The 27,595-nt window shown below is 42.8% G+C and overlaps 1 protein-coding gene across 1 annotated transcript in view; it reads left to right on the top strand.

Annotated features, from left to right (window-relative positions):
* The first annotated feature begins 921 nt into the window (after positions 1 to 921).
* The window catches only part of KCNK2 (potassium two pore domain channel subfamily K member 2), a 201,510-nt gene continuing 174,836 nt past the window's right edge, over positions 922 to 27,595 (top strand). The window contains exon 1 of the mRNA XM_077485766.1: positions 922 to 1,232. Within this exon, the coding sequence (XP_077341892.1) occupies position 1,232 (1 nt within the window). The 5' untranslated portion in view covers positions 922 to 1,231. The remainder of the gene's footprint in view (positions 1,233 to 27,595) is intronic.

The following is a 27,595-nucleotide window of genomic DNA, read 5'->3' on the forward strand; positions in this document are numbered from 1 at the left end:
CACATATATGTGTTCATGGTGCACATTTTTTCTGTGCTGAGAGCATGCTCCCTGCCCCCTCCCAGCACAGTGATCGAGCTCTCACTGACAGCTCCCAGACAAAGTTAAGAATCAGGAGCTGTTGAGAGAAGCTTCTGATCATGTGATCACTGTAACCGCCAATCATAGTTGTCACATGATCAGGAACGCCACCTCTGTCTCCCATCATTCAAAACCCCTTAAAAATAGCCAGCAGGGGTCAACGCAAGGGGATAACAAAAAACTTTCAAATAGGCTTTGAGAAAAGGCAGAAAAAAATATTTGGCTCCCATAAACTTCAATAGGGTTCAGTGCTATCTTTGGGGATTATGAACTCCCCACTGGGCTCATCAAATCTCCTGTGAACTTAATTACCTTGCATATTATTTAGCTTGCATTAACTTCACATGAAGAAATGTATCTTATGCTAGGTCCACTGTGAACTCCCTCCCCTCTATGGCAATGGGTTTGCTCACACCTTGGTGGTCACGATCTCCGGCACGCAGCCGATTGGATGTACTTTGCCCGGGGTGCGTTGAAAGCTTTAATCGAAGGGTGCCCTATCGCAGAATCACAAATACATTGTTTGAAGGTTCGCAGCACAGAGGTCTAAACCAACCTAATAATAATAATAATCTTCCCATTTCCCACGCTTTTAGCTAAATAATAGAAAGGGATGAAAAGCCTTGTAGGGTGTCAGTAGCTTGGGAGTGGATGGACAATCCATTCCACAGTCGCTCAGCGGATGAAGAAGCAGGTGCTAGCTCATTTGCTTTTCACTATCAACTATTAGCCACCAGCATCTCCTTTATTCCCATTATATTGTCTCTCCTGCATTCCTCCGTCTCCCTGACTGAGAAATTTTCCATTTCTACACAGCAGCCTCCCTCCCTAGCTAGCTCTTTGTAGTTCTGCCTCTCTCGCAATGCTTTCATTTCCAGCTGAAACCCCCCCTGGATCCTGAGCCCCCTCTTCCCTCCCATCTGCACAGTAGCTTGCTCTCTGCTCTCCACTCACTTTTCCACCTCATCCCCTCCTGGTCAGTATTTCTCCTCCAGCTTCTTTTTGGGTTTGGCACGCTGTGGATTCCTTCTACACCCTTTCTCCAATTAATATATTTATACACCCTTCTATTCTTGAATCCAGTTGTAAGACACCATCAAACAATGCCTTGCTGTCCAGAGGAGAGGCTGCACAGAGTGTGGAAATAAGAAGTAAGTGCTTTTTCTAGTCTTCAGCCTCCCTTTGTACCTGACTCTGGATGGCATGATGGGCAAGAGAAGCCATCTGGGATTTTGGTTCTACTGAGGCTTGTAGTTTCATAGCGGTCTTGATGACGAGCAAGAGAAGCCATCTGGAATTTTAGCTCTACTGAGGCTTGTAGTTCCATAGGATTTGTGATGGGCAAGAGAAGCCATCTGGGATTTTGGCTCTATTGGGGCTTGTAGTTCCATAGTAGTCGTGACAGACAACAGAAGCCAGCTGGGATTTTACCTCTACTGAGGCTTGTAGTTCCATAGGAGTCATGATGGGCAAGTGAAGCCATCTGGGATTTTGGCTCTATTGGGGCTTTTAGCTCCATAGTAGTCGTGACAGACAACAGAAGCCAGCTGGGATTTTATCTCTACTGAGGCTTGTAGTTCCATAGCGGTCATGATGGGCAAGGGAAGCAAGCTGTGATTTTGGTTCTTCTGGGGCTTGTAGTTTCATACAGGTCATTACCGGCAAGAGAAGCCAGCTGAGATTTTGTTTTTCATGGGGCTTGTAGTTTCATAGCAGTCGTTACCGGCAAGAGAAGCCAGCTGAGATTTTGTTTTTTCTGGGGCTTGTAGTTTCATAGCAGTCATGACTGGCAAGAGAAGCCAGCTGAGATTTTGGTTCTACTCGGGCTTGTAGTTTCATAGCAGTCATGACTGGCAAGAAAAGCCAGCTGGGATTTTGGCTCTAATGTGGCTTGTAGCTCCATAGTAGTCATGACCGGCAAGAGAAGCCATCTGAGATTTTGGCTTTACTGGGATTTGTAGTTCCATAGCAACTGTAACTGACAAAAGAAGCCATCTGGGATTTTGACTGTACTGGGGCTTGTAGTTCCATAGGAGTCGTGACTTGCAAGAGAAGCCAGTTGGGATTTCAGATCTACTGAGGCTTTTAGTTGTCTTAGCAGTCGTGATAGACAAGAGGAGACATTTGGGATTTTGGCTCTACTGGGGCTTGTTCCATAACAGATGTTAAGTCACAGGTTCCTGGTCTTGCAATTTTTATAAGAAATGTCAGTGTGGGAACTAAGGAATCAGGCAATCAAGTGGAGATTTCAGGCTGATGTTACATAAGACAATTCCTACATGTTGCTTTGCATTGTTTTTGTTCCATATTTCCTGTGCTAGAATGTAAATGCATTTATTACGATTAAATTACTTACAGAAGCATGCACATTTAGGTTAAAAATGCAAACTAGTGTAACCTTACTGGAACTCTTTGTACTTATGCCTTTGTCTACAGAACATCGTAAGTTGCGATTACATCTAGTGCATCCTTTTTCAACCGTTTTAGCAAGAAGGGTCTCAAGGAACCCCTTGCTAATACATTATTTTCAGTAATAATAAAATTATGAATGAAAAAATAATGAGGAAAATAATAATGGCCAGAAAAACAAGGACAGTGAAAATTGCAGTGTTTCTTCACACTAGTAGTCAGTCAAGTACCTTCTTTTATCAATCATTAGTGGAGAAGGACCCCCATAATATAGATGGCCATTGGGAGAAGGACCCCTTTACCCTGGTGCTCAGAGGGAAGAATTACCTTGACAGATAGTGTAAAATATCATTGGAATCAGTGCTTACTTATATGAGAACCAGAAATTGCTAATTTCTCAAGGAACCCCGATGGAGGAACCCTAGTTGAGAAAGGTTGAAGAGATATTGTCCAAGTCAAGCTGGCCACAGACAGAACAATGTGTCGTCCAATTTGACGTTGATTGAACAATACAACAAGCGTGTGTGACTTGTGTGACAGTCAGTTTGTTTCAGTTAAAAATAATAACTGATAATAATCAAATTGATTTTCCAACATAATGGAAAATAATTCTCGGCAGACGCTGTTTAATAAGCTTTGGCTCTGAAGGAGGAGAGGGGGACCTGCTGTGACATCTGTTAAATATCTGCTACTTCACAGCTCATACACTTAGAATGGCAGGTGATTTCCAAGGAAACCGGTTCAGATTTCTTTTCCTTTTTTTTTGCAATCATTTGCATTTTAGATCATCATCACAAATTTTATGTGGTCTAAATCTAGTTTCTTTAGTCAAATCTTTGTGGAGGAACAGTTATCCCTCGTACAGCCAGCTTTACGAATTGCCTACAGGTGTGAAGTGTTTGCCTTCATGATTTCAGCATTTCATTTACGGTTATGTCATTGGCACTTGATATTGGAGTTTTTTCGGCAAGCATGCAATTTGATTTCCCACAATGCATTTGTCAAATACATATAGAGAGTGCTTGAGTGTGTTTAGATGTTTGCATTGTCTGTGTGCTTTCAGCACATTACCATCAACATTGCATCTTGTGAATACAGAAAAAGATACAGACACATAAGAACAAAAACACGCTGAAAACCTCTTGATACACACGTGCACACCCAAATAAAAGATTTTTTTAAGAGCGCTTTCAGAGGCAACAAAAGTTGTATCTTTGCTTGGAGATGGGCTTTAAAGCAGAACTCTGGGCAGATATAAAAGACGCAAATTACTACAGTTCTGTATTTGCTGCTACATCATGCATTATTTTTTTAATGCAAGTATTGCAAGTACCAGGATTTGACTTGGTATCAGCCTCTTGTAATCCCTGTACAACAGAGCTCTGACTAAGAAGAGGAAGAAGCAGCAAAAGGAGCAAATCAGCTGCGCTACAGTCAGGGCCGTCTTTAAGGCAGGGCAAAAGGGGCAGCTGCTCTGGGCCCTGTCATTGTTGTGGGGCCCATAGCAGCTGCATCATACTTGCCAGCTATCCCAGTGTAAATTCACTTGTCCCTTGAAGTTTTAGTCCTGTACTGTGTGCTGATATCTCAGTGTGAAGTGATGGTACTAATGCTGCACAGTTCTGCCTTATTGTTGCGTACAGATGACTCACCTGCAGACCCTGTGTTTACATGTAAATAACCGGCATTCATATGTAAATATTGGCAACATTACTAAGTAAATAGATGCGGCTGGCAGCATTGATATGTAAATAAAGGTGGCATTCATATGTGTATCCTGCTGTGAGGAGATGTACTGTAACCTCTAAAAAACAATCAGTGAGCAGTATTACTTAATAGTAATCTCTAGCAACCAATTAACAAGCAGAAATCCTTTGCTGTAACCTCTAGCAACTAATCAGTAAGCCGTAATGTGTGATGTAACCTCTAGCAACCAGTCATTAAGCATTAATGATATGCTGTAACCACTGGCAACCAATCGCAATTGCTGCCTGATCTGATACAGTAAACTGATTTTAAGTCTAGCTGCTATTTATTGTATGTCTCAGAGCAGGTGGAGAGCAAATTTGCCCGGGGTCCAATCTATATTAAAGACGGCCCTGGCTACAGTGCTCAAGTGCTTACAAGGAGCATGCTGATAGGAATAGGGAACAGTGTGGCATAATGCCCTGTACACACGGCCGGAAATTCAGACGGAAAAGGTCAGATCGGATTATATTGTCGGTAATTCTGATCGTGTGTGGGCTCTATCGGACCTTTTCCATCGGATGCATGCAAATATGCGGCCACTCAGCGTCAAGTCCCGTCCTCTGAGAGGCCACATAATGTATTTATGTGTGGCCAGTGCCAAGAGGTTAAAAAGGATACATGCCACTGGAGGTATCATCATGATGTGTATACAGGTGAATCATATATAATCATAGAGGGCATATTTGCTGATTACACATGCACGTTTTACCTGCTTTGGCTTTACACAATGGTTATGCTTTACTGCTCCTTCTCAAAATGCAATTCTACAAGTCATTAGAATTTCTGAAAACAGTGCACTATCTGTGAGGCTTAAACCCTGGACCCTGCACTCACTATATCTGGTCTCCCACAATACACAGAACATGGAAATGCAACTGTTTTAGTAAATATAAACTGCTAAATACCTTTTCTCATCAGCAGTATATAGCAATCATAGGTGTGCGCACGGGGTGTGCCGGAGGTGCCTAGGCACACCCTAATCACCCTGAGCACAACACCCATAGCGGCAGTTGGGTGGCCGGAGCTGGAACTCTCTGTGAGAGTAGACAGAAAGGAGATTCAAGCAGTGTGGCAGCAGAAGCTGGGCGCTGGAACCCTCTCTGTGTACCATCACCTGGCACAGGAAAGAGTAAAGTGTTGGCGGCTGTTTTGTTTTTACCATTGGAATGTCCAGTGCTGGCCTCTAGTGTCTGCACACACAAATCCCTCCCTGCTCTCCCTATACAACAGAGGAGGGGGCGGGGCAGAGTATCCACTTGGCTGCTCTAGCCTCACACCCATAGCATCAAGAGAAATCCACGGCAGCAGCCTGACCAGCCACAGTAAGTTTAAGATTCTGTTCTGCGGGGCAGAGGAGAGCTGATGTGGGTATAGGACAGGGAAGGTTGAAGAGCTGTAATTCCAGCTGCATTGGAAGGAGAGGAGAGCTTTCGCTTGGGGAGATATTGTAGGGGAGAGCTCTGTACTGGGGGGAGGGTCTGCACAATAGCACACGTCTGAACTCTGCACCCTGTGCACAGGGAATTCCTGAACTCTGCACTCTACATAGCGCACTTCTGAACTCTGCACCCCGCGAGCAGCTCACCCTTGAACTCTGTACATAGCACACACGTGATTTCCGCACCCTGTACCTAGCTCACTCCTGAACTCTGCACTCTGCGTGTAGCGCGTGCCTAAAATCTGTACTCTTTGCATAGTGCTTACCTGAAATTTGCATTCTGTGCATAGCACACTCCTGAACTCTGCACTCTACATAGCGCACTTCTGAACACCTGCACCTTCAACGTAGCTCGTGTCTGAACTCTCTATATAGCACACGCATGATCTCTGCACCCTGTGCATAGCTCACTCCACAACTGTGCACCCTGTATGTAGCACACACCTGAACTCTGCACTCTGTGCATAGCACCCTCTTGAACCCTACACCCTGCACCCTGCATGTAGCTCACATCTGAACTCTGTACATAGCACAAGCATGAACTCTGCTCACGCCTGAACTGTGCACTCTGTGCCTAGCTCACTCCTGAACTCTGCACAAAGCTTATAGCTCACATCTGAACTCTGTACATAGCACATGCATGATCTCTGCTCACTCCTGAACTGTGCACCCTGTGTGTAGCGCACACCTGAACTCTGCACTCTACATAGCACACTTCTGAATGACGGATCTTTGTACATAGCACACACATGAACTCTGCATCCCGTAACTAGCTTACTCCTGAACTTTGCACTCTGTACATAGTGCATTTCTGTGCTGGTCCACTCCTGAACAGTACACTCTGTATGTAGCATGGTAGGGGCCCTAGTGTATCACTTTGCCCAGGGGCCCATGGTACTTTTAAGACCACCCTGGCTCTGTGTGTAGATGGGGAAGATCTCCCACTGATGACTTGGCTTTTAAGAGAAGAGTGGAAGCACGTGTGTGTGTGTATGTGTGTGTGTTTGTGTTTGTGTGTGTGTATACACACACACACACACGTGCGTTTGAGCTTTGAGGTGCAGTCTAATGTAATAGGCTGCGCAAACCTGTGATAGCAGTCTTGTGACTTCTATCAGTTCCTGGTTAAAGCTTGTATGAGGAGTTTTCATACTGCACTGAGCTGTCCTATCAGGATCCAGGACCCCTGATCCTCTGTCTGTTCAGTGCTGATTGGCCCCGTGCTGATCACATGAACTCTCCCAAGAAAAAACAAATCTCTAACAATACACACCAAACTGACCATGTGCAGCCTGACTCCAGTAACTGTCCTGACCTGTTCTAGAGTCAGTGAAAGAAGGGGAGGATCTGTGCATACAGGATCAAACAGCATTTTTACACAATGCGGAGGATTAACCCCTTAGGTTCCACAGTGAGTATAACAAGCATGCTTTACTGCTCTACTCATATACAGACTGATGTTACTGTTGTGGGTTTGATAACACTTTAAATCCTATATTAGCAGTTGAGAAAGTAGTATTAAACCCTCAGTGCTTAGCGCATTGAGCACAATAAAATAAAAATTCCCCACTAAAGTGTTAACAATGTTACCCCAGCACTTGCAGTTTGCAACTTTCAGTTCTGTGTCTGGCTTGAGCTCTCTCGGTTCTGTTTCCCTGAACTTCTGGTCCTAATAGGAAAAAGTTAGCAGTGGACAGTGCAGTCTCAAGTTTGCTTGTTAGCGTGGAGGTGGGAGATGTCTTCCCATCCCAGGACATGGGGCTGTGTGTTTCTAGTGATGCACACAGTGTAGGGATACACAAATCTAGTGTCTGCGTGCAAGGATGGCTCTATAGGATGCTGCAAGAGAAAGGAGCCACCCTGAAACAGGAAACCTGGGGCAGTAGTCATGGCACCAGCTTAAACTGGAACATAGAACAGTAATAAACGATGAAGACGCTGCATACTCAGTAGATGATTAAATCAGCTGCTGGACATTCATAAAAAACAACTGAGGGTTTAATATCACTTATATCACGGCAGTAAGGCAGAGCCATTGTAGCTTTTCTACCCTGCTACTAGTGGCTACACTACATATCCAATAGGATAAAATATGGAAGAGCAAGCATGTAATATGGTAAAAGTTCTGTAAAAGTTGAATTTAACTACTTCATCCCTGGAAGGATTTGCCCCCTTAATGACCAGGTGACTTTTTCATAGTTTCATAGTTATTCATAGTTTCATAGTTATTAAGGTTGAATAAAGACACCAGTCCATCCAGTTCAACCTGTGAGTGTCTACAATTGTCCCTATCCCTGTACATTGCACACTCACATCGGTCCCTACCCTCAAGGAGCCCTCAATCCAAGGTCCCCATTCATATACTAGGGCCAATTTTGGACAGAAGCCAACTAACCTACCTGCATGTCTTTGGAGTGTGGGAGGAAACCTGAGTACCCGGAGGAAACCCGCACAGGGAGAACATGCAAACTCCAGACAGGTAGTGTCGTGGTTGGGATTGGAACCAGCTACCCTTCTTGCTGCTAGGTGAGAGTGCTAACCACTACACCTCTGTGCTGCCCTCCTTTTTGGGATTTGACACTGCGTTACTTTAACTGACAGTTGCGTGGTGGTAAGAATTGTACCCAAACAAAATTGACGTCCTTTTTTCCCCACAAATAGAGCTTTCTTTTAGTGGTATTTGCTCATGTCTGTGGTTTTGATTTTTTGCACTATAACCAATTAAAGAGCGACGATTTTGAAAAAATAAAAAAATAAAAATATTTTTTACTTTTTGCTATAATAAATATCCAAAAAAAGAATGTGAAAAAACTAAATGTCTTCATCAAAAAAAAAAAAAAAAAAAATCGCAATAAGCGTATATTGATTTTTTTGCGTAAAATGTATAGCATCTACAAAATAGGGAATAGATTTATGGCATTTTTATTATTTTTTTACTATTAATGGCAGCGATCTGCGATTTTTAGCAGGACTGCAACATTGTGGCAGACAAATCGGACACCTTTGACACTTTTTTGGAATCAGTGACATTTATTCGCGCAAGAGAGCCAACCTAATGCAGTATATGTATGGGAGCCGGTCTGGAAGTGGTTAAAGGGGGTTATTTACTAAAGGCAAATCCACTTTGCACTACAAGTGCACTTGTAGATCTGAGGGGGACATGCAAGGAAAATAAAAAACAGCATTTTAGCTTCCACATGATTGGATGATAAAATCAGCAGAGCTTCCACTCATTTCAGAGCTTCCCCTCAGATCTACAGCGACTGTACTTGTATGTGCACTTGTAGTGCAAAGTGGATTTGCCTTTAGTAAATCAACCCCAAAGTGTTTTTAAACCTTCCATTAAAAAAAACATGTCTATACTTTTCTGGTCTGTGCAATGCTTTTGCACAAAGCAGCCCCGATCCTCTTCTTCTATGGTCCCCTGCCAGCATTGCAGGTCTCTCCTCTTCAGCGGCTGTCCCCACCGAAAGCCGCTTTCCACAAGGGTACCCGAACGTGCTTGCTCCAAAGCTACTCTGTGTGCGTCTATTGACACAGAGCAAGCGGCTCAGCCCCACCCTCCATGTCACAGCATTTTATTGACAGCAGTGAGGGCTATCAATCTGCCCAGTGAGGAGGGAGAGAGCATTGAGAGCCGCTGCTCTGGTGCACATCACTGATCGGATGGGGTTAAGGAAAGCAAAGGGGGGGGGGGGCTGGGGGGAAGCTGCAGCTGAGAAGATTTTGCCTTTAAAGATTTTGCCTTTAAAGAGGAACTGCAGTCTGCTCACATAATTTGTAATAAAAACATCTTTGCCATTCTGAAGCTTCCCTCCAACCAAACAATGAGGGAGGATGTGAGACCATAGCGGACTCACGAATGCTCACATCGGGACAAGAAAGCTCAAGAATATAATAAATGAAAAAAGGGTAAATATTATTAGAAAATTCATGCAAACATCTTAAACAATAAAAAGAGACCCCACAGGTGAATCGCCCATCAAAACCTGTGGGGTTCTTTCTATGACAATACCAGATATACACAGGTGAAATAAATGGCTGTAGAAAAATGTGTATAAAAGGATCAAAACAGAAAAACAAAAAACAAGACATGTGGTATAAAAACAATGCTAAACACTGCTATTAAAGATGTGGGGTCATCCCCTCCTATGTCTTCCCTATGGACCCAGCTGAAGCTGATAGTAGATGAATGTGGGCCAGGCAAAAAATGCACACAGTTCTATCTAAAAATGTCCTTTTTGTAAGCCGTATCAGGCTCAATGAACGTGCGGTCAGGAATAAGTTCCACAGATTATGGCATATAATATATAAAGTCGGGGATCCAAATGATCAGGTATATGTTCATAGCTGTAGCACATTTACCTGAAAGTGCAAGTATCATCCGTCATTTGGTGGTGCAGTCATATAAGATAACAGAGACCCAGTGTGTGCCGCTAGTGTCACGCTCTTCATGGTCGAATATACAGTGCTCACTGGTATCCAAAAATGTCCTTTTTGTAAGCCATATGAGCATTCATGAGTCCGCTATGGTCTCACATCCTCCCTCATTGTTTGCTTCTATAATATGTTTTTGCTCCTGGGAAGGAAGCCCGTCATATTGACGGAATTATCCTTTAAATTGAATTAGATCTTTGAGTGGATTTAAGTGTTTTTCTTTATCATTTATTCCCTCCAACCACTTTGCATATTCTTTTATATATACTGTAATTGTCAAATATGCTGCAGAAATCTCTTTCCACTGAGTCTGGCTGCAACCATTTTAACTGTGGGCAGATGAAGCTGCTGCCTGTTCACTTCCTGGATTTACACACAGAGGCACACCTACAGCTCTGCAGCTCGCATTGGCCCTCTTATGGCTCATCCCCCTCCTTTCCTGGCAAACTCTCACCAGAGTGAGAGAGAGATCTGTGCATGATGTCATAAGCCTAGACTACTGACCAGACAAGAAACAGGAAGTGGGCTGTATAAGGTATTTACTGGCATAAAAAAAGTTAAAACAAAAAGGGCAGACGATTTAATAGATGAAAGTTGAAAAAAAAACACAGAAGTTTCAATTTAATGCATAGAATGCATTAAAGTGAAAAACCTTAAAGTGGATGTAAACCCATTCTCATCCTTCCTAAACTACTGCAATATTGGTTACCTAGAAGGATATACATGCCTCCTGCATGTATACTTATCTGTCAAATGTCTCCCCTCTGTCTGCTATGAGACCCAAAAAACTGCAGATTTTGTGGGTGGGTCTGTTTTCCAGGGCTCAGTGGGTGGAGTCGTGATCTCAGACTCTCCGCCCACTTCTACACTCCCCTTATCAACATGCATTTTCTCCTGTGTATTTCTTACACTGAACTTCTGCTATAGTCAAAACCCAGAAAAGTCCCCACATGACTTCAGCATGCCAAATCATGCTGAGGTGTGGAACAGCCAATCCTTGCAGAGCTGCTGAAGAAAGGAGTGGGAGGGAATTAAAAATGAATGCATGTCTTAGGCTATTGCACAAGATATGTAAATCACCTGTCAATCGCAGCAAAGGGGGAAGAACGGACAAAGATTTCACAGGATTTCGCTGGATTTAACTCTTTGTGGCAAGACCGGGCACAGCTGATCTGAAATCCCATACGCTATATTGTGCCAGACAAAAAAAGAAATAAAAAAATTTCGGGTTTACATCCACTTTAAGGCTTAAGAATCACTTTAAAGCTGAACTCGGGTCACACGCTCCTCAATAAACACAAATGATCTAAATGAACTTTGTGTATACCAAATGTCTTTGCAAACCCTGTTATTCCCATATAAAAGTAGTAACAACATCACTGTGCTACATATAGTCTGTGCAGACAGCAGAGCTGTGGGAGGGAATCTGCAAGCCACACCCACTATAATAAACTAGAGGAGGGGGCGGAGAAAAGACCAATCATCCTGCACAAAGAGAGAGAGCAGCAATGACCGGTCTTTATTACAGGAAGCCCCTACACAGATGAAAAGTATCATACTGGATTACTGCACAGATCTGGAAAAAATACAAAAAGCACACCAAGATTCAAGTAAGAATACACATGACTTCTGTTTTTAGCTAATATGCAATTATCCTGGAGTTCAGATTTAAAGTAAATACATACAGTAATGCTCACTGACATTACACTTCACGTCCCCTTTAAACATCAGACGCTTATGGGAGGAGCTATATAGAACTATAATGAATGCAGCCATGAACCCATGCTATTAGGCTTGTTGGTTTTCTTTTTAATTGTGTTTTCTTTATTTAATTTGCTAATAACTGCACATATTCATAACCCTTGATTGCATTATGCGGAGGCTCTGCTTAGATACTTCTAAATCGCCTACCTCTCTCTCTCATGCCATAAGGCAGTGTGTAGAGCCAAACTGCCTCCGCTGTGGGATAGCGATCTTTGCATTTCCCTCTTTGCTTTTCTAAAGAAGCTTGTTAAGCCTAGCATTCTGGGATCTGTCAGTATTTTGTTAGATTCTCATTAGACTGAGTTTTGCAAATTGCTGATGGCCACAAATGTCATCTGAACCTTTAATTACTTTGTCATCTCTAAGTGCCACAATCTATAGGTCTCATTAATTGTGCTTAGTTCTTTTAAGTGGGAAGCTGTATTGCATTATACCCCAGAGACATGACGGCTGTTACTTCACAATCAATCCGCCCTCTAGCTCTCTACAGAGCACATCCTACCACGCACGAAAAACGGAGATCTCTGGAGCTGAGCTGAAAAATGTTTATTCAGAACAGTGGGAAACAAGACATTTTCCAGCACAATCCATAAGATGGTCCTTGAGCTTCTCCATAATTTATTGTGTGCAGATCGTTAATAAATAACTTTTTGTGCTCAGTGTGTCTTGCAAAAATTCAGGATGTTGCACGCTAAATTTTTCGAATACTACATACATGTGAATCTGTATAAACATACAGCTGTGCTCATAAGTTTACATACCCTGGCAGAATTTATTTCTTGGCCATAGTTTAGAGAATATGAACGATAACACAAAAACATTTCTTCCACTCATGGTTAGTGTTTGGCTGAAGCCATTTATTATCAATCAACTGTGTTTACAGGTGGAAAAGGTAGTTGAACTGTATAAAACAGGAAAGGAATATAAAAAGATATCCAAGGAATTGAGAATGGCAATCAGCAGTGTTCAAATTCTAATCAAGAAGTGGAAAATGAGGGGTTCTGTTGAAACCAAACCACGGTCAGGTAAACCAACTAAAATTTCAGCCACAACTGCCAGAAAAAATGTTAGGGATGTAAAGAAAAACCCATAAATAACTTCAGGTGAAATACAGGACTCTCTGAAAACATGTGGTGTGGCTGTTTCAAGATGCACAATAAGAAGGCACTTGAAGAAAGATGGGCTGCATGTTCGAGTCGCCAGAAGAAAGTCATTACCACGCAAATGCTACAAAGTATCCCCATTTACAATACGTCAAACAGCACAGAAACAAGCCTCAAACCTTCTGGCACAAAGTCATTTGGAGAGATGAGACCAAAATTGAGCTTTTTGGCCACAACCATAAACGCTACATTTGGAGAGGAGTCAACAAGGCCTATGATGAAAGGTATGGAGGGGGATTGCTGATGTTTTTGGGATGTGTGAGCTACAAAGGCACAGGAAATTTGGGCAAAATTGTTGGCAAGATGAATGCAGTATGTTATCAAAAAATACTGGAGGAACATTTGCATTCATCAGCCAGGAAGCTGCGCATGGGACTCACTTGGACATTCCAACATGACAATGATCCAAAACACAAGGCTAAGTCGACCTGTCATTGGCTACAGCAGAATAAAGTGAAGGGTCACTCTGGAGTGGCCATCTCAGTCTCCTGACCTCAATATCATTGAGCCACTCTGGGTGGGAGATCTCAAACGTGCAGTTCATGCAAGGCAGTCCAAGAATTTACAGGAACTGGAGACTTTTTGCCAAGAAGAATGGGAAGCTTTACCACCTGAGAAGATAAAGAGCCTCATCCACAAACACTACAAAAGACTTCAAGCTATCATTGATGTTAAAGGGGGCAATACACGGTATTAAGAAATGGGGTATGTAAACTTTTGATCAGGGTCATTTGGGTAGTTTCTGTTGCCATTATGATTTACAAAGAGTAAACACAGTTGATAGATAATAAACACTAACCACGCGTAAAAGAAAAAAGAATCATAAATTCTTCCAGGGCATGTAAACTTATGAGCACAACTGTAGGTGTACTTCCTATAATTAATATGAATTAAATAAAAATGCACATAAAAGCAAACAGATATAAAACATGCTCAAACAGTGCAAAACATGGTGTTACAATGATTGCACAAATTGTCAATCATTAATGTACATGCAAATCATTAAGGGTGAAAGAGAAGGCAGCAGGCAAGTATTTTGATCAGGAGTCCTTCACCTCTAGTTACAAAGCTTCTTAGCAGATGCCCATGTTCTCCAGGTGAACAGAGATCATGGAACACTTGTGTAATAGAATGGAGAATGCGCCAATCTCCTGATGATGTTTCGTGTCAACAAAACGAATGCTTAATCACAACCTTAATCAGTGACGTCATAATGCCCAGCGCCTGCCGGAAGTGCAGCGTTTCATGCTTGTCTCTGTATACTTATTGTAACTACCTGTCTTTTATGCATTTAGCACTACCTTTGCAGGAGCCACTGGTTACTGGTTCCCCTATTCCTGCATAGCCAGGCAACACACATTTTCCAACTTCCATCCAGACACAAGAAATCAGTCCATGGGCTTATTTTTGTTGTTTTATTGGGGAAAACAACTTGGATAGGGTATAGAGATTGTGGGATGCCCGACTTGACTTGAAGAAACAACAGATGAGGACAAAATTCTGTACAGAAATTAAGATCCTGAACTGTACTCCCTCCGGAAAAAAACGGTCTCTATGGATCAGGGTCCTTTATGGACAAGGAGCTCTCAGTCCCCCTTAAAGATGTAGCACAAAGCTGCAAACCATATGCAGAAGTATCTTGCTTCCTCTATAGAACTTCTCAGAGTTCTGATGCTTGCAGATACTACCAGACCACCTGGTTGCCTTGACTACCGACCCACCTGACTGCTCTGAAGAACTTCCCAGGACAAGGCACCAAGATTTAGCACAATGCTGTCCTTGGAAATTATGCTACGTCTGGCAGTCTTTCTCCTTGTATCCACTGGGTGTGCTGAGACACTCGCACTGTCCATCTGATCAGATCTTCCCTTGCCAGTTTGGGTTTTCTCTCCTTCCTTTCCTCAGCTCTATCCTAGAGGCAGAGCCCAGGCCACACGACAGCAACCTCAGCACTTCATCTTCCACCTGACTTCCTTGTCTGCCAGGCTCCACTATATTTAAGGCTGACCCAGCCAGCTTGCCAGGCCCTCTACATGGGGATTGGCCAGCTTCCCCCTACTATGCAGATCAGGACCTCCTGGCCTTTGCCCACTAACTTCTAGAAGCTTCCCCAAGCTTCTAGATGCAGAGGGAGATACCAGTAACCCTACCTAATTACAGACTTACACAGTTACCATCAGTCATACCAAAAATAAATGTACCTACACTAACATTAATAGCACAATGGAGGGTGTTTCATGCAATAACGGGGATTTACATAGCATATTTACACTATGTGGGCTCCTGCTCTTTGATGTTTTGGAGGAATATTGTTATCCATTTTTTGTTTTGTTTTCCATGATCTAGTTTCACCTGGAGATCATGGCAATCTGGTATGAGACTTTGTGAATGGTGGTGGAGGACTCCTGATCAGTAGGATCATAGGGGAGGAGGATCAGGATCATAGTGACATTTATGATTCACAATTTGTGCAATAATTGTAACACCATTGATAAATAAATAATGAGGATGATCAGCGCTGTTGATAAAGCTAAATTAAAGAGGTATATCAATATAGCACTGGACAAATCTCTATACAGATGTAAGAAAAATCCACTATATATACTAAATTGCTGTGCAAAAAAATCTACGTGTAAATAATCTCTGCGATACTTTAAACAATAAACATTAAACATATGCAGCAAGCTCAAACATATATGACCATATAAGTGTATGTATCTTTGTGGAATTTGAGTGCCAATAATATGAAATAGTGCAAACCAAAACAACTATAGTGGTACAAATTAAAGTGGCTAGTGCTCAATAATATGAATAAATCACTTGCATTACTATAAATCAATAGCTTGCAATATTCAAAATAAACATATCACTTGCAGTATAAAAAATGAAATCATAAACAAGTTGATGAATGTTCATAGTTCATCAAAACGTGCAAAAAAAGCCAAAATCGTGAACTTGTGCAAAATGTGCATAAAGTGCTTCAATCACTGCCCTCAATGTGGGTTCTCCAATGTGCGTTCTTCGTGCATGCTACACTGTGCTCACTATGCTCTTACCTCTATATGGATGGTAATAGACTTTAGAGGTATAGCAGTGGTGGGGTCTCCCCAAATTCTAATGGTGATGGTGGGTTTCTCCTTTAATCCTATATGCCCGAAATTGCCTTTCAATGTGGACGTTCACACACAGCACATGTGAATAGGGGATAAAACAGAATCTCCCATTGCGCAGTATGTATGAACAAATGAATTTATTAATAAAAAAAAAACAGCCAAGTGGACGCTTACAACAATAAAATGAATAGCAGAGCTTGTAATAATAGCAGCGTGCAGACGCCTCTTACAGCACTTCTGGTTCTCACAGCGTTCTGGTTATTTCCTCCTATGCATTACGACACAACCAGTCCCTGATGAAGACACGTGGTTGTGTCATAATGCATAGGAGGAAATAACCAGAACGTTGTGAGAACCAGAAGGGAACTTGCCAGGCTGCATGCTGGAATAAGAGTCTAGTATGGGCTTTGGGGGACTCCACTTTTTTTTGGATTGGGTTTCAACTCCTAAAACTCATAGTGGACCTGGTGGGTCTGGTATTAAATTTTGGGGAACATCACAGGAGGTTTTCTTTTTACTTTTTTTTTGCATAGGGTCCCCTTCACAACCATACCAAACCATTATCTAGTCTATTCTAGGATAAAGTCCTGGTATGTATTCTAATGCCGCGTACACATGATCAAACAATCCGGTGGAAAAGTCTGCCGGACAATCCCCCGTGTGTGGGCTCCGGCTGATTTTTTTTACCCAAAAGTACAGCAGACTAAGAAAGTAGTTTTACACCAAAATATGTCCGCGGGACTCGCAGTCAGGCAGACAATACGGCCGTGTGTGTGCTAGTCCGACGTACTTTTGAAATGAATGGACTTTTTCCGCACAGAAAAAAGTCAGTTAATTTTGAGCGCAGCTCCAGGTACCCGGGACAAGTGAAGAAAGCGCTGCTGGCCCCGTCACCTGGTATGGAGTTAAAGGGGAAGCCCTACGCCAAAAAACAGCATGGGGGTCCCCCTCTAGGTCCATATCAGACCCTTATCCCAGCACGCAACCCGGCCGGCCAGGAAGGGGGGTGGGGATGAGCGAGCGCCCCCCCCCCCCTCCTGAGCCGTACCAGGCCGCGTTCCCTCAACATGGGGGGTGCTTTGGGGAAGGGGGAGCCCTGAGGCCCCCCATCCCAAAGCACCTTGTCCCCATGTTGATGAGGACAAGCGCCTCTTCCCGACAACCCTGGCCATTGGTTGTCGGGGTCTGTGGGTGAGGGGCTTATCAGAATCCGTGAGCCCCCTTTAATAAGGGGGCCCCCAGATCCCGGCCCCCCACCCTATGTGAATTAGTATGGGGTACAATGTACCCCTACCCATTCACCTGTGAAAAAAAATGTAAAAAAAACACAACATACAAGGGTTAAAAATAGTTTATTGCACAGCTCCGGGGGTCTTCTTCCGTCTTGGGTGGTCTTCTCGCTGGACTCCTCCGCTATCTTCTGCTAGCTCTTTTACTAGCGGAGAAGCCCGGCTTTCTTCTTCGTTGCCGCCCTCTTTTTCCGACTTCCGGGGTCTTGTCCCCCTCTTCGGTTCTTCTTGCCAGGCCTCCGCGCCTTCTTATAGCTCTTTTACAAGCGGTGGCCTGGTCTTCTATTGCCATTGTCTTCGTCATCATCGCCACCGCCTTCTGTTTTTCTGTTCTTCTCTTCTCCTCTTCTTGAGCTGTTGCCTCGTCGCTGTCTCTGGCCACAATGACAGGCATGCGGCGACTTATATAGGGACATCGCCGGATGATGTCCCTGCCCATTATGATGTCACAGTCCCAGCATCCTCCTAGTCCGCCAGAAAAGTCACGTGTGTGGGCAGGTCCACTCGTTCGGACAGTGCGGCGGACTTTACGGCGGTTTGTCCGCCAGAGTAAGTCCGCCGGATAGTCTGATCATGTGTACGCGACATAAGTAGAGTAAACCCCATATTGTTTTTCTCAACGAAGATAAGGATCTGGTATAGACAAAGGGATACCCCAGTCACTTTATTTTTAAACTGAAGTAACCAGCTGGGAGCTATAATTTACCAGCTATTTAATTGGACTTTTTTCTCCGTAAATGTCAATTTTGCTGTAGTAGGTTGTATACATTGTGCCACTTCACAGGCAGATTCTGGGCATCCCTCAGGCATGTTATTTAAAGTAATTTTGCATAATTAAAATCACTGATACTCGCAAAACATAATTTAAAAAAAAAATGTTTTTCTTTGACACATATTCCCTAAGGCAGTTCGCAGTCCACAATAACATTTGTTTGACAATCTTTTGCCTATTAGCCTAAATGGCTATTACAGGTTTTCAACATTTGGTTCCCATTGACATCAGTTGGTTTTTCATTTGACACCTAAACTTCAGAAAAGCTTGCTGAACCTGACTTCAGCCAAACCCAGGTATTGTCAGCTTGTACTTAGTAGAAAGTTAATAAAAGAGTTATAGTGTATGTTAAAAACCCATTGGTAAAGGACGATTTTGGAGGTATGTCTGAATTTTCTTTTTTGGTCCATCCTGCAAAATGCTCTGGAACTTGCTTTGGTCGAGCTTTGTACCTTTGAGGGATAGTTGTAGAAAGGATAAATGTTGGATGCTCTGACATACGCCATATTACCAAAACAATTGGGACACCTGCCTTTACACACACATAAACTTTATTGGCATCCCAGTCTTAGTCAGTAGGGTCCAATATTGAATTGGCCCCACCCCAGACTCCCTCATCCATGTCTTTATGAACCTTGCTTTGTGCACTGGTCCAAAACATTTGGTGGAGGGAGGCATTTGGACTGGGGTTGTTTATCAGGCGTTGGGCTTGGCCCCTTAATTCCAGAGAAGGGAATACTTAAGGCGTTCCCTAATTTTGTGGGAACAGTTTGGGGATGGCCCCTTCCTTTTCCCACATGACTGTGCACCAGTGTACAAAGCAAGATCCATAAAGACATTGATGAGCGAGTTTGGGGTGGTGGACTTGACTGGCCTGCGCAGAGTCCTGATCTCAACCCAAAAGAACACCTTTGTGAAGACTGTGAGCCAGCCCTTCTCATCCACATCAGTGCCTGACCTCACAAATGCACTTCTGGAAGAATGGTCAAAAATTCCCATAGACACACTCTTAAACCTTGTGGACAGCCTTCCCAGAAGAGTTGAAGCTGTTATAGCTGCAAAGGGTGGGTCAACTCAATATTGAACCCCGTGGACTAAGACTGAGATGCCATTAAAGTCGATGTGCATATAAACTCAGGAGTCCCAATACTTTTGGTAATATAGTGTATTTGCACATGTATGATTGAGTTTAACTACTTGTCGACCAGCCGCTGTCATTGTACTATTGCAGGTCGGCTCGATCACGCGAATTGCCACCATTGTACGTTGGCTCGGGAACTCTAGTTTGTGGGTACGCGTCGTCAGAGGGGGAGTCAATTAGCGGGGACTTTCTGAAATTTTTACAAATGAGTGCTCTTTGGAAGTTTCTCCATTTATTGTAATCACACGATTAGTCTCAGAGCTGTAATCAGAACACAGCAGCCCCCAGCATCCAGGTGACTCACCAACCATGAAACTCCCTGTACATTAGCATAAGTGTATTTAAACACAAGCACAAAATTATTAATATTATATTACCAGTTCTTAGGTGGGTGGTAGCGTTAGTTTCCTTTTTTCAAACTTTTTCCTTTATTTTCAGGTAGAACTGCTAGTGACAGTTCTTTTCCTAGTCATTTGCTGTGCCCACAAACATGCATGGTTATGTGACATGGGCATCAGTGTAAGGTTAAGGATTTATGGCAGCCCTTTTCATTAGGGTTAACCCAATACAACTTATTTAAGACCGAATACAAGCACTAATACTTTTTTTTAAGCACTTGCTGATACCGATTACTGATTCTTTTTTTTAATATCATGTGACAGTAGCACTAATATGCAGCACTGATGGGCACTGATAGGTGGCACTGATGAGGCATTGACTATGCCAGTAGCTTTTATTTTTATATTTTTTGTATTTTTATTTTATAGATTTAAAAATATTTTTTACAATTTATGTTTTTTGTTATTTTTTTACAATGCTTTTTTTTTTTTTTTTTTACAAAAACACAGTGTCAGTGTTTTTATTTTATTTTATATTTTATTATTTTTACAATTTTACTTTAAATATTTATTAAAATTTGTCATTTTTTTTTCTTTCATTTTTTTAATCAACCCTATTGAGGGGGGCTTTGGTGAGATATCAGGAGTCTAAATAGACCCCTGACATCTCCCATTTGAGACAGGAAATGGGACTGAGGATAGAGATTCCCTAGTCCCTTTCTCTGCAGACTCAGCTGCACCAAAGATGAATGGACAGCCGCTTCTGTTCATTCATAAACTGAAGCATCATAAACATAGTTTACTATGCTCAGTTATGAATGGACAGAGTCAGTGATCACTGTGCATTCGGAGAAGGAAGAAGCCGGTAAATGGCAGATTTGGGGCAGGAGGACCGGAGGAGGAGCCGGAGGGGGAGCGGAGAAGGAGCTGAGGAGGACATTGAGGGGGACTGGAAGAGGACATGGCGGGGGACTTTAGGAGCACAGAGGAGGTCACATGGGGCAGTCAGGGACGATTGGTGAGGCGGTGGGGGGCGTTATAAGCACCGATCTCCCTGTATAGATTTCAATAAAGCAGCTGAAAGCTATGCGAGGGAGAGGAGGAGAAGCAGCTGTCAGCTGCTTTATTGAAATCTATACAGGGAGATCGGTGCTTGTAATGGCCTAAACCGCTGCACCGATCACCCCTGATTGCCCAGGTATCGGATTAGGCATCGGAGCATTAGCACGAGTGCAAATGCTTGTTATTGGCACCGATACTGATACTAGTATCGGTGCAACCCTAGGTTCCTCCAGAGGTTGCTAGGGGTTCACTGGGCAATAAGAAACTTTTAAATCTGATAAATAACCACAACACCAGTTATCCTTTTAGCTACTGTATCTGTAAGGGGGCATTCTTCCTACTGACCATCAATGTAAGCAATGCTTTTTTCCATTGACAGCCAATGTAAGGGGCAGTCTTTCCCCTGACTACCAATATAAGAGGGCCCTTCTCCACTGACCATTAATGTAAATGGGCACTATACCACAACCATCAATTTAAGGGGGCATATCACTGAACTACAGTGCTAAGAGGTGTTTTACTTCCCTATTTACCGCCAATATGTTAAAACACTACAAATTTTACTGTCTGCATTGGTTTTGACAATTTTGTCGTATTGAGCAACCCTGGGTGTCATATGTCAAGTACACCGTATTCCTAATTCTTTTTATTTATTTTTATATCTCAAATTACTGTTCTTGTTAAAGTACTTAGAGCTGTAGATATAGTAATGATTGGCAGGGGTTCTCTAAGACGTGAACATTTTTTCAAGTGTTTCTTGGTGTTAAAAAGATTGACATGGTAATCTATCTATGGCATCCTATGCAGAATTTTTACACCATTAACTGAAAACCTGTTGACTCTCGACATTGTGATTGGCATTGATGCCAAGAAAAAACAGCCACGAGGAATTTATCGGTGGCCTTCCATGTTCTTATTTCAAGTTTTCACCTGTTATTAGCATAGTGCAGCGTTGTTCTAGTAATGTAATAGGACACAACACTACAGTTTGAAGATCCATGATCAAAAAAGAAGGGTTATGTAACCAATGTCTTCAAAGCTCCTACTCCCTGATGCATCCATAATTTCATATTTTTTGCATTCCTGGAGCCACCTGACCACCCTGGAAGATTGAATGTATAAAAAGTGTTGCACTGTCTAAAAAATAAACAAGAAAATAAAAATATATATATATGAGGTGTACAGCAACTGAAAATGAAGCCAAAAACTGTGCTTAACAAGTGCAATAACAACAATAATGCAATGAGGTTTATTTACTAAGACTGGAGAGTGCATAATCTGGTGCAATTTTGCATAGAAAACGATCAGCTTCCAATTTTTTTTTTGTCAAAGCTTAATTGAACAAGCTGATGTTAAAAATTAATTAGCTACCATGCCAGCTGCACCAGATTTTACACTCTCCAGTTTTAGTAAATCACCCCCAATGTATCAGAAATAATGTCCAAAACAATCTGTGATATAGTCTACATAAAAGAGCTGAATAGCCTACAAAAACGCCTTATTCACAGTCTCTTATATACATTTCCACCTGTACATACTTTTTTCCTCTTCTCCTCTGTACAGCTCCTGCTGGTTCACTTTTGGTGGAACTGACAGGCCCCCTTGCCAGTTCAGTAGCAGCCCATTACAGGCAGGAACTCAAAGTCCCTAAAAGTAGCATAATTGGAGTGAAATCTGCTTCCCTTGTGGCCTCTGATCCCAGCACCACTTCTTCAGGCAATGTGAGTCCTCCTGGCTGCATCTGCCCCTTTTACCAGCATTAAAAAGATCCATCCGCAATTTTCAATGCCTGTGTAAGGCTGCATTCACACCTGGGCATTTTAAATTGTGGGCGGAATCGCTGTGATTCTGCTTGCAATTTCAAAACACCCTGCTAAAATGTCAAATCGTACAGCGCTCATTTCAGATGTCATTTTATTGGCACCTAAAAAAATTCAGGGAAGTTCTGCCGCGATTGTTGTGCAAAAAATTGCACTGCAATTGTGGAAAACTGCGCAATGCGGTTTTTCGCTTTACAGTCACAGCAGAACCGCACATTTTTTTAGGTGCCATTAAATGTGCGTTGTGCGATTTGTCATTTTAGCAGAGCGGTTTGAAATCATGGACAGAATAGTGGTGACATCCACGATGAAGGTGATAGCCTGCGATTTAAAATGCCCAGCTGTGAATGCAGCCTAAAAGAGCCTTTAGAACCCAAAACAACCGCAGATTAGCTAAAGGGTAATTAATGTAATGCTTCTAATCAAAAAACCTTTGATGGGATGGTTATTGGACTTTTCTGTTAAAGGATAATGAAACCCAATAATAAAAATGTAATATATTGCAGATTGCCAGTCCTTAGATTGGGGGCTGCATTAGTTTTCATTTTTAAAGCTAAGAACAAATATAGTAAAATACCTGTTGATCTTGCCAGAAATTCAGTTTCCTTGGGTCAGGAACCATGAATCAGACAGAGAAAGAAAATGCAGTAAAAATCACACCTTTTAATATAATGGTAAAAATGGTATAAATAGTAAACATAGTCAAAAGATAGCCAGGGTACGGGAGCCAATGCAGGTAATCAAAACAAGCCAGTAAATCAGGAAGACAGAAATTAGCATAGTTGGAGGCAGCAGACAGGATCAGGAACCAGAAGGGATGTCAGCCAGGCAAGTCTTCAACAGGAACGCAGATATGTTTGACCAAGGCGAAGGCACAGAAGGAACAAGGCAGTTTAAATTACCAGAAGGGGCTGGATGTAGGCTGGACTGATGAGCAGGAAATGATCACCAGGTGAGCCACAGGGGAACGATGTGTGCTGGTAATTAACCAACAGCTGAACAACCTGAGTACTAAGAAGGAAGAGCTGAAACCTCGGCCCTGACACCTTTGTCACTTTCTGAGAGTTGAAAAGAGAGCAAGATAACCTTTTCTTTCCTATGTAAAACTACTAGTCCCATCAGTCCACCATGTGACAAGAGCAACATAGGCAGCCATGTTTGGAGTCCAGCTTGCCTAGGTGACAACTGTTGCTCCCTCCATGGATACAGAAGAGGAAAGAGCGGTGCCACCCAGGAACAGAAAGTGTGTTATTCACAAAATCACTAAATATTTTTATTATACAGGATTTATATAGCTCCAACAGTTTGCACAGTGCTTTACAGTGTAGGGAGAAACTACACCAACAGTACAATTCAAAACAAGAGGGTTAGAGGAGCCTTGCTCCTGCAAGCTTTCAATCTAAGGCTGCGTACACACGGGCGGACTGTCTGACGGACTTGGTCCAGCGGACAATCCGCTCGTGTGTGGGCTTCAGCGGACTTTTTCGGCGGACAGTCTGGCGGACTAAGTCTTTTGGAATTTCCGTAATATTGTCCGTCCAAACTTGGTTTCAGCGGACAGTCCGCTCGTGAGTAGGCTAGTTCGACGGACTAAGTATGGCGCATGCTCAGAAAGGATTTACACGGCGAAAGGTTGCATTGCAGTGTATTGGACGTCGTATTTCTAGTCCCGTCGTACGTGCTGTACACGTCATCGCGCAAGCTTTCGGCGGACTGTCTGTTCATCGTGTGTGGTCAAGTCCGTTCATTCGAAAGTAGGACGGACTGTCTGTCGGATTGTCTGATGGACTTAGTTGGGCAGACAGTCCGCCCGTGTGTACGCGGCCTAAGAGGGAGGGGCTGGTGAAACAAAAAGGCATGGGGTATAAAAGTGAAGTGTCCGAAAAATAAAAATAAATGCAGTAACCACATCTATGGACTGCAATATATTACATTTGAATTGTATTTCATTCTGTGATCTTGGCATGTAGAATGACATAAGGATGCGTTTCGTCACTTCTGACTTCGTCACAGGGGGTGTGACGAAGTCGGAAGTGAGGAAACACACTGGGGCATCTGTATGGCAACCAGAAGTGTCACATCAACATAATGAGAGCGAGTTGTGTCTCCCTGTAATGGTCAGTAGCCAGCATAGAGTTGGTGAGACAAGAAGGGACCACTATACTACGTCAATGTACGAAAATATTGTACAATGCCTTATGCAAGATGCTGAATAAGTGAGTGAACTGTGCACCGTTTTTTAATAAATGATTAAGTGATGACAATATCACACTAGTGGAGTCCTTCCTTTCTCTCTTTTACATACCCACTGATGTGAATTCATACTGCAAGAGGGGTGGAGAATTGGAGTGGCTTACTAAGGAGAACAAAGATATTGATCACTAAGCGTATTCGGCCACTCATCAAAATGGGGGGCAACATGATCTGGTGAGTTTCTGTTTTACGGTGGTCGGATTTGATACACATCGATGGTGATGTTTTCACTTCACTTGAGAAGACTTTATTGGAATTTGTTTTAACCATTCATTTTTTTGGATGTGATTTTTGATTGAATATTTGGTGTGACTATCCTTTGACTTCAAGCCAACATCAATTCTTACACTTGTACACTCGCACAAAGTCAGAGATTTTGTAGGATTAGAGTCAGGTGTATGATCACCCAATTATACCAAGCAAGGGCTATTGATCATCAATTTCATATGTAGGTTGAAACACAGTCATTAACGGATACAGAAACAGTGTAGGAGGCTTAAAACTGGGGGAGGAGCAGCTGAACTCTGCTATACCATGGCAAGACACAAGGTAATTTAACAACACAGGTCATACACCGTGGCAAGACCAAGCACAGCAACAAGACACAAGGCAATTTTACTGCATCAATAAGTTCTCTCCTAGGCAAATAATTCAAAGCAGACTGGGGTTTCAAGATGTTCTGTTCAAGTTCTTGTGAAGAAGCACAATGAAACAGGCAACGTTGAGGACCGTAGACACAGTGGTCAGCCAAGGAAATTTAATGCAGCCGATGAAAGACACATTATCAGCATCGGAAGATGTCCAGCAGTGCCATCAGCACAGAACTGGGGGAAACCTGTGGGACCCAGGTACACCCATCTACTGTCCTGAGAAGTCTGGCCAGAAGTGGTCTTCATGGAAGAATTGTGGCCAAAAAGCCATACCTCCAATATAGAAACAAGGGTATGCTACTCAACTATGCATGAAAACATAAAACTGGAGTGTATAAAAACGGCAGTGAGTGCTCTGGACTGATGAATCAAAATATTAAATATTTGGCTGTAGCAGAAGGTAGTTTATTTGTGAAAGGTTGGAAAGCATTACAATAATGAATGTCTACAGGCAACAGTGAAACTTAGCGGAGGTTGCTTGCAAAGTTTGGGGCTGCATTTCTGCAAATGGAGTTGGAAATTTGGTTAGGATCAATGATGTCCTCAATGCCGAGAAATACAGGCAGATACTTATCTATCATGGCATCGCATCAGGGAGGCCAATGTCATTAAGAACTATCTTCAGTGTTAAGAAGAACAAGGAGTCCTGGAAGTGATGGTTTGGTCCCCACAAAATCCTAATAGCAACATCATGGAGTCTTTCTGGAATTACATGAAGAGACAGAAGGATTTGAGGCAGCTGACATCCACAGAAGATCTGTGGTTAGTTCTCCAAGATGTTTGGAACAACCTACCTGCCCATTTCTTTCACAAACTGTGTGCAAGTGTACCTAGAAGAATTGATGCAGTTTTGAAGGCAAAATGTGGTCACAGTAGGATTAGAGTCAGGTGTATGATTACCCAATCATACCAAGCAGGAGCTAAATTGGTCATCAATTTCATATGTAGGTTTTCACACTCGGGCATCATGGTGAAGCACCGTTTTACCGTCATTTTTGCAGCCCTTTTTGGCCGCTAGCGGGGTGCTTTTAACCACCGCTATTGGCCGAAAAAGGGTTGAATGCGCCCGCAGAGGTGCTTTGCTGGCACTTTGGCAGAGCTGCTGATTGATTTCAATGGGCAGGGGCGCTGTAGGAGCAATGTATACACCGCTCCTACAGCGCCTCAAAGATGCAGCTTATTTAAAACTGGGTGAGGAACAGACAAACTTTGCTACTAAGGTGCGGTTGTAGAAGACAGTTTCATGTCACAGGTCATACACAATGCAAGACCGAGCACAGCAACAAACTGTGTGCAAGTGTAAGAATTGATACTGTTTGAAGGCAAAGGGTGGTCACACCAAATATTGATTGGATTTGGATTTCTCTTCTGTTGGTTTATTTTCTATTTTATCAATTGATAAAATAAACTATAAACACTTGTATTTCGAAAAGCATTTTTCTTTACATTTTTTCACACCTGCATAAACTTTTTGCACAGTAGTAGTGTAGACATCTGATGCTTGTGAAGTTCTTGGTGGTGTCCACAAAATGTCTGACATAGATCCGTCCTTGCTGCAGCGTCTTGCCTTGCGACTTCCTACAAAGTTACAATGTTACAGTCTGATCACTGGAAGAGCGGAGACTGAGCAAATACATGTCTACAGCAGAATAATGACATTGTTCCAGCCAAGGCAAAAGCACCTGACTGGAGCTCAATGATGACTTTGAGTCCCGGTTCACACATATAAGATGTGGGAACCAGCGTGATTTCAGTGCAGGTTCTCGCATCGCATGTCACTCGCCAGTGGTTCACACTGATATCCGCAAACCCCTGTGAGTGTCAATGTAAAGTTAATGACACCCCTAGATCGGATCGCAGATGGGAACTGTAAAATGGTGCTGGAATCGGATTGCATAGGTGTGAACACCTATGCAATCTGATTACAGTGCAGACCAAGAAAAAGGGTCCTGCACCATTTGGTGCGAATGCAATGTGATTTCAGCCATACAGTTTGTATGGCTGAATTTGCATCGCACAGACATTGTATGTGATCTGCACTGCAATGTGGTGCAAATCACATGCAATATCTGTGATCGCACAAGTGTGAACCCAGCCTAAAGCCTCGTACACATGA

Source organism: Lithobates pipiens, unplaced genomic scaffold (assembly GCF_037356315.1).
Source record: "Lithobates pipiens isolate NorthernLeopardFrog02 unplaced genomic scaffold, aLitPip1_a1.2 Scaffold_18, whole genome shotgun sequence".
In the NCBI taxonomy this organism is placed as follows: Eukaryota; Metazoa; Chordata; class Amphibia; order Anura; family Ranidae; genus Lithobates; species Lithobates pipiens.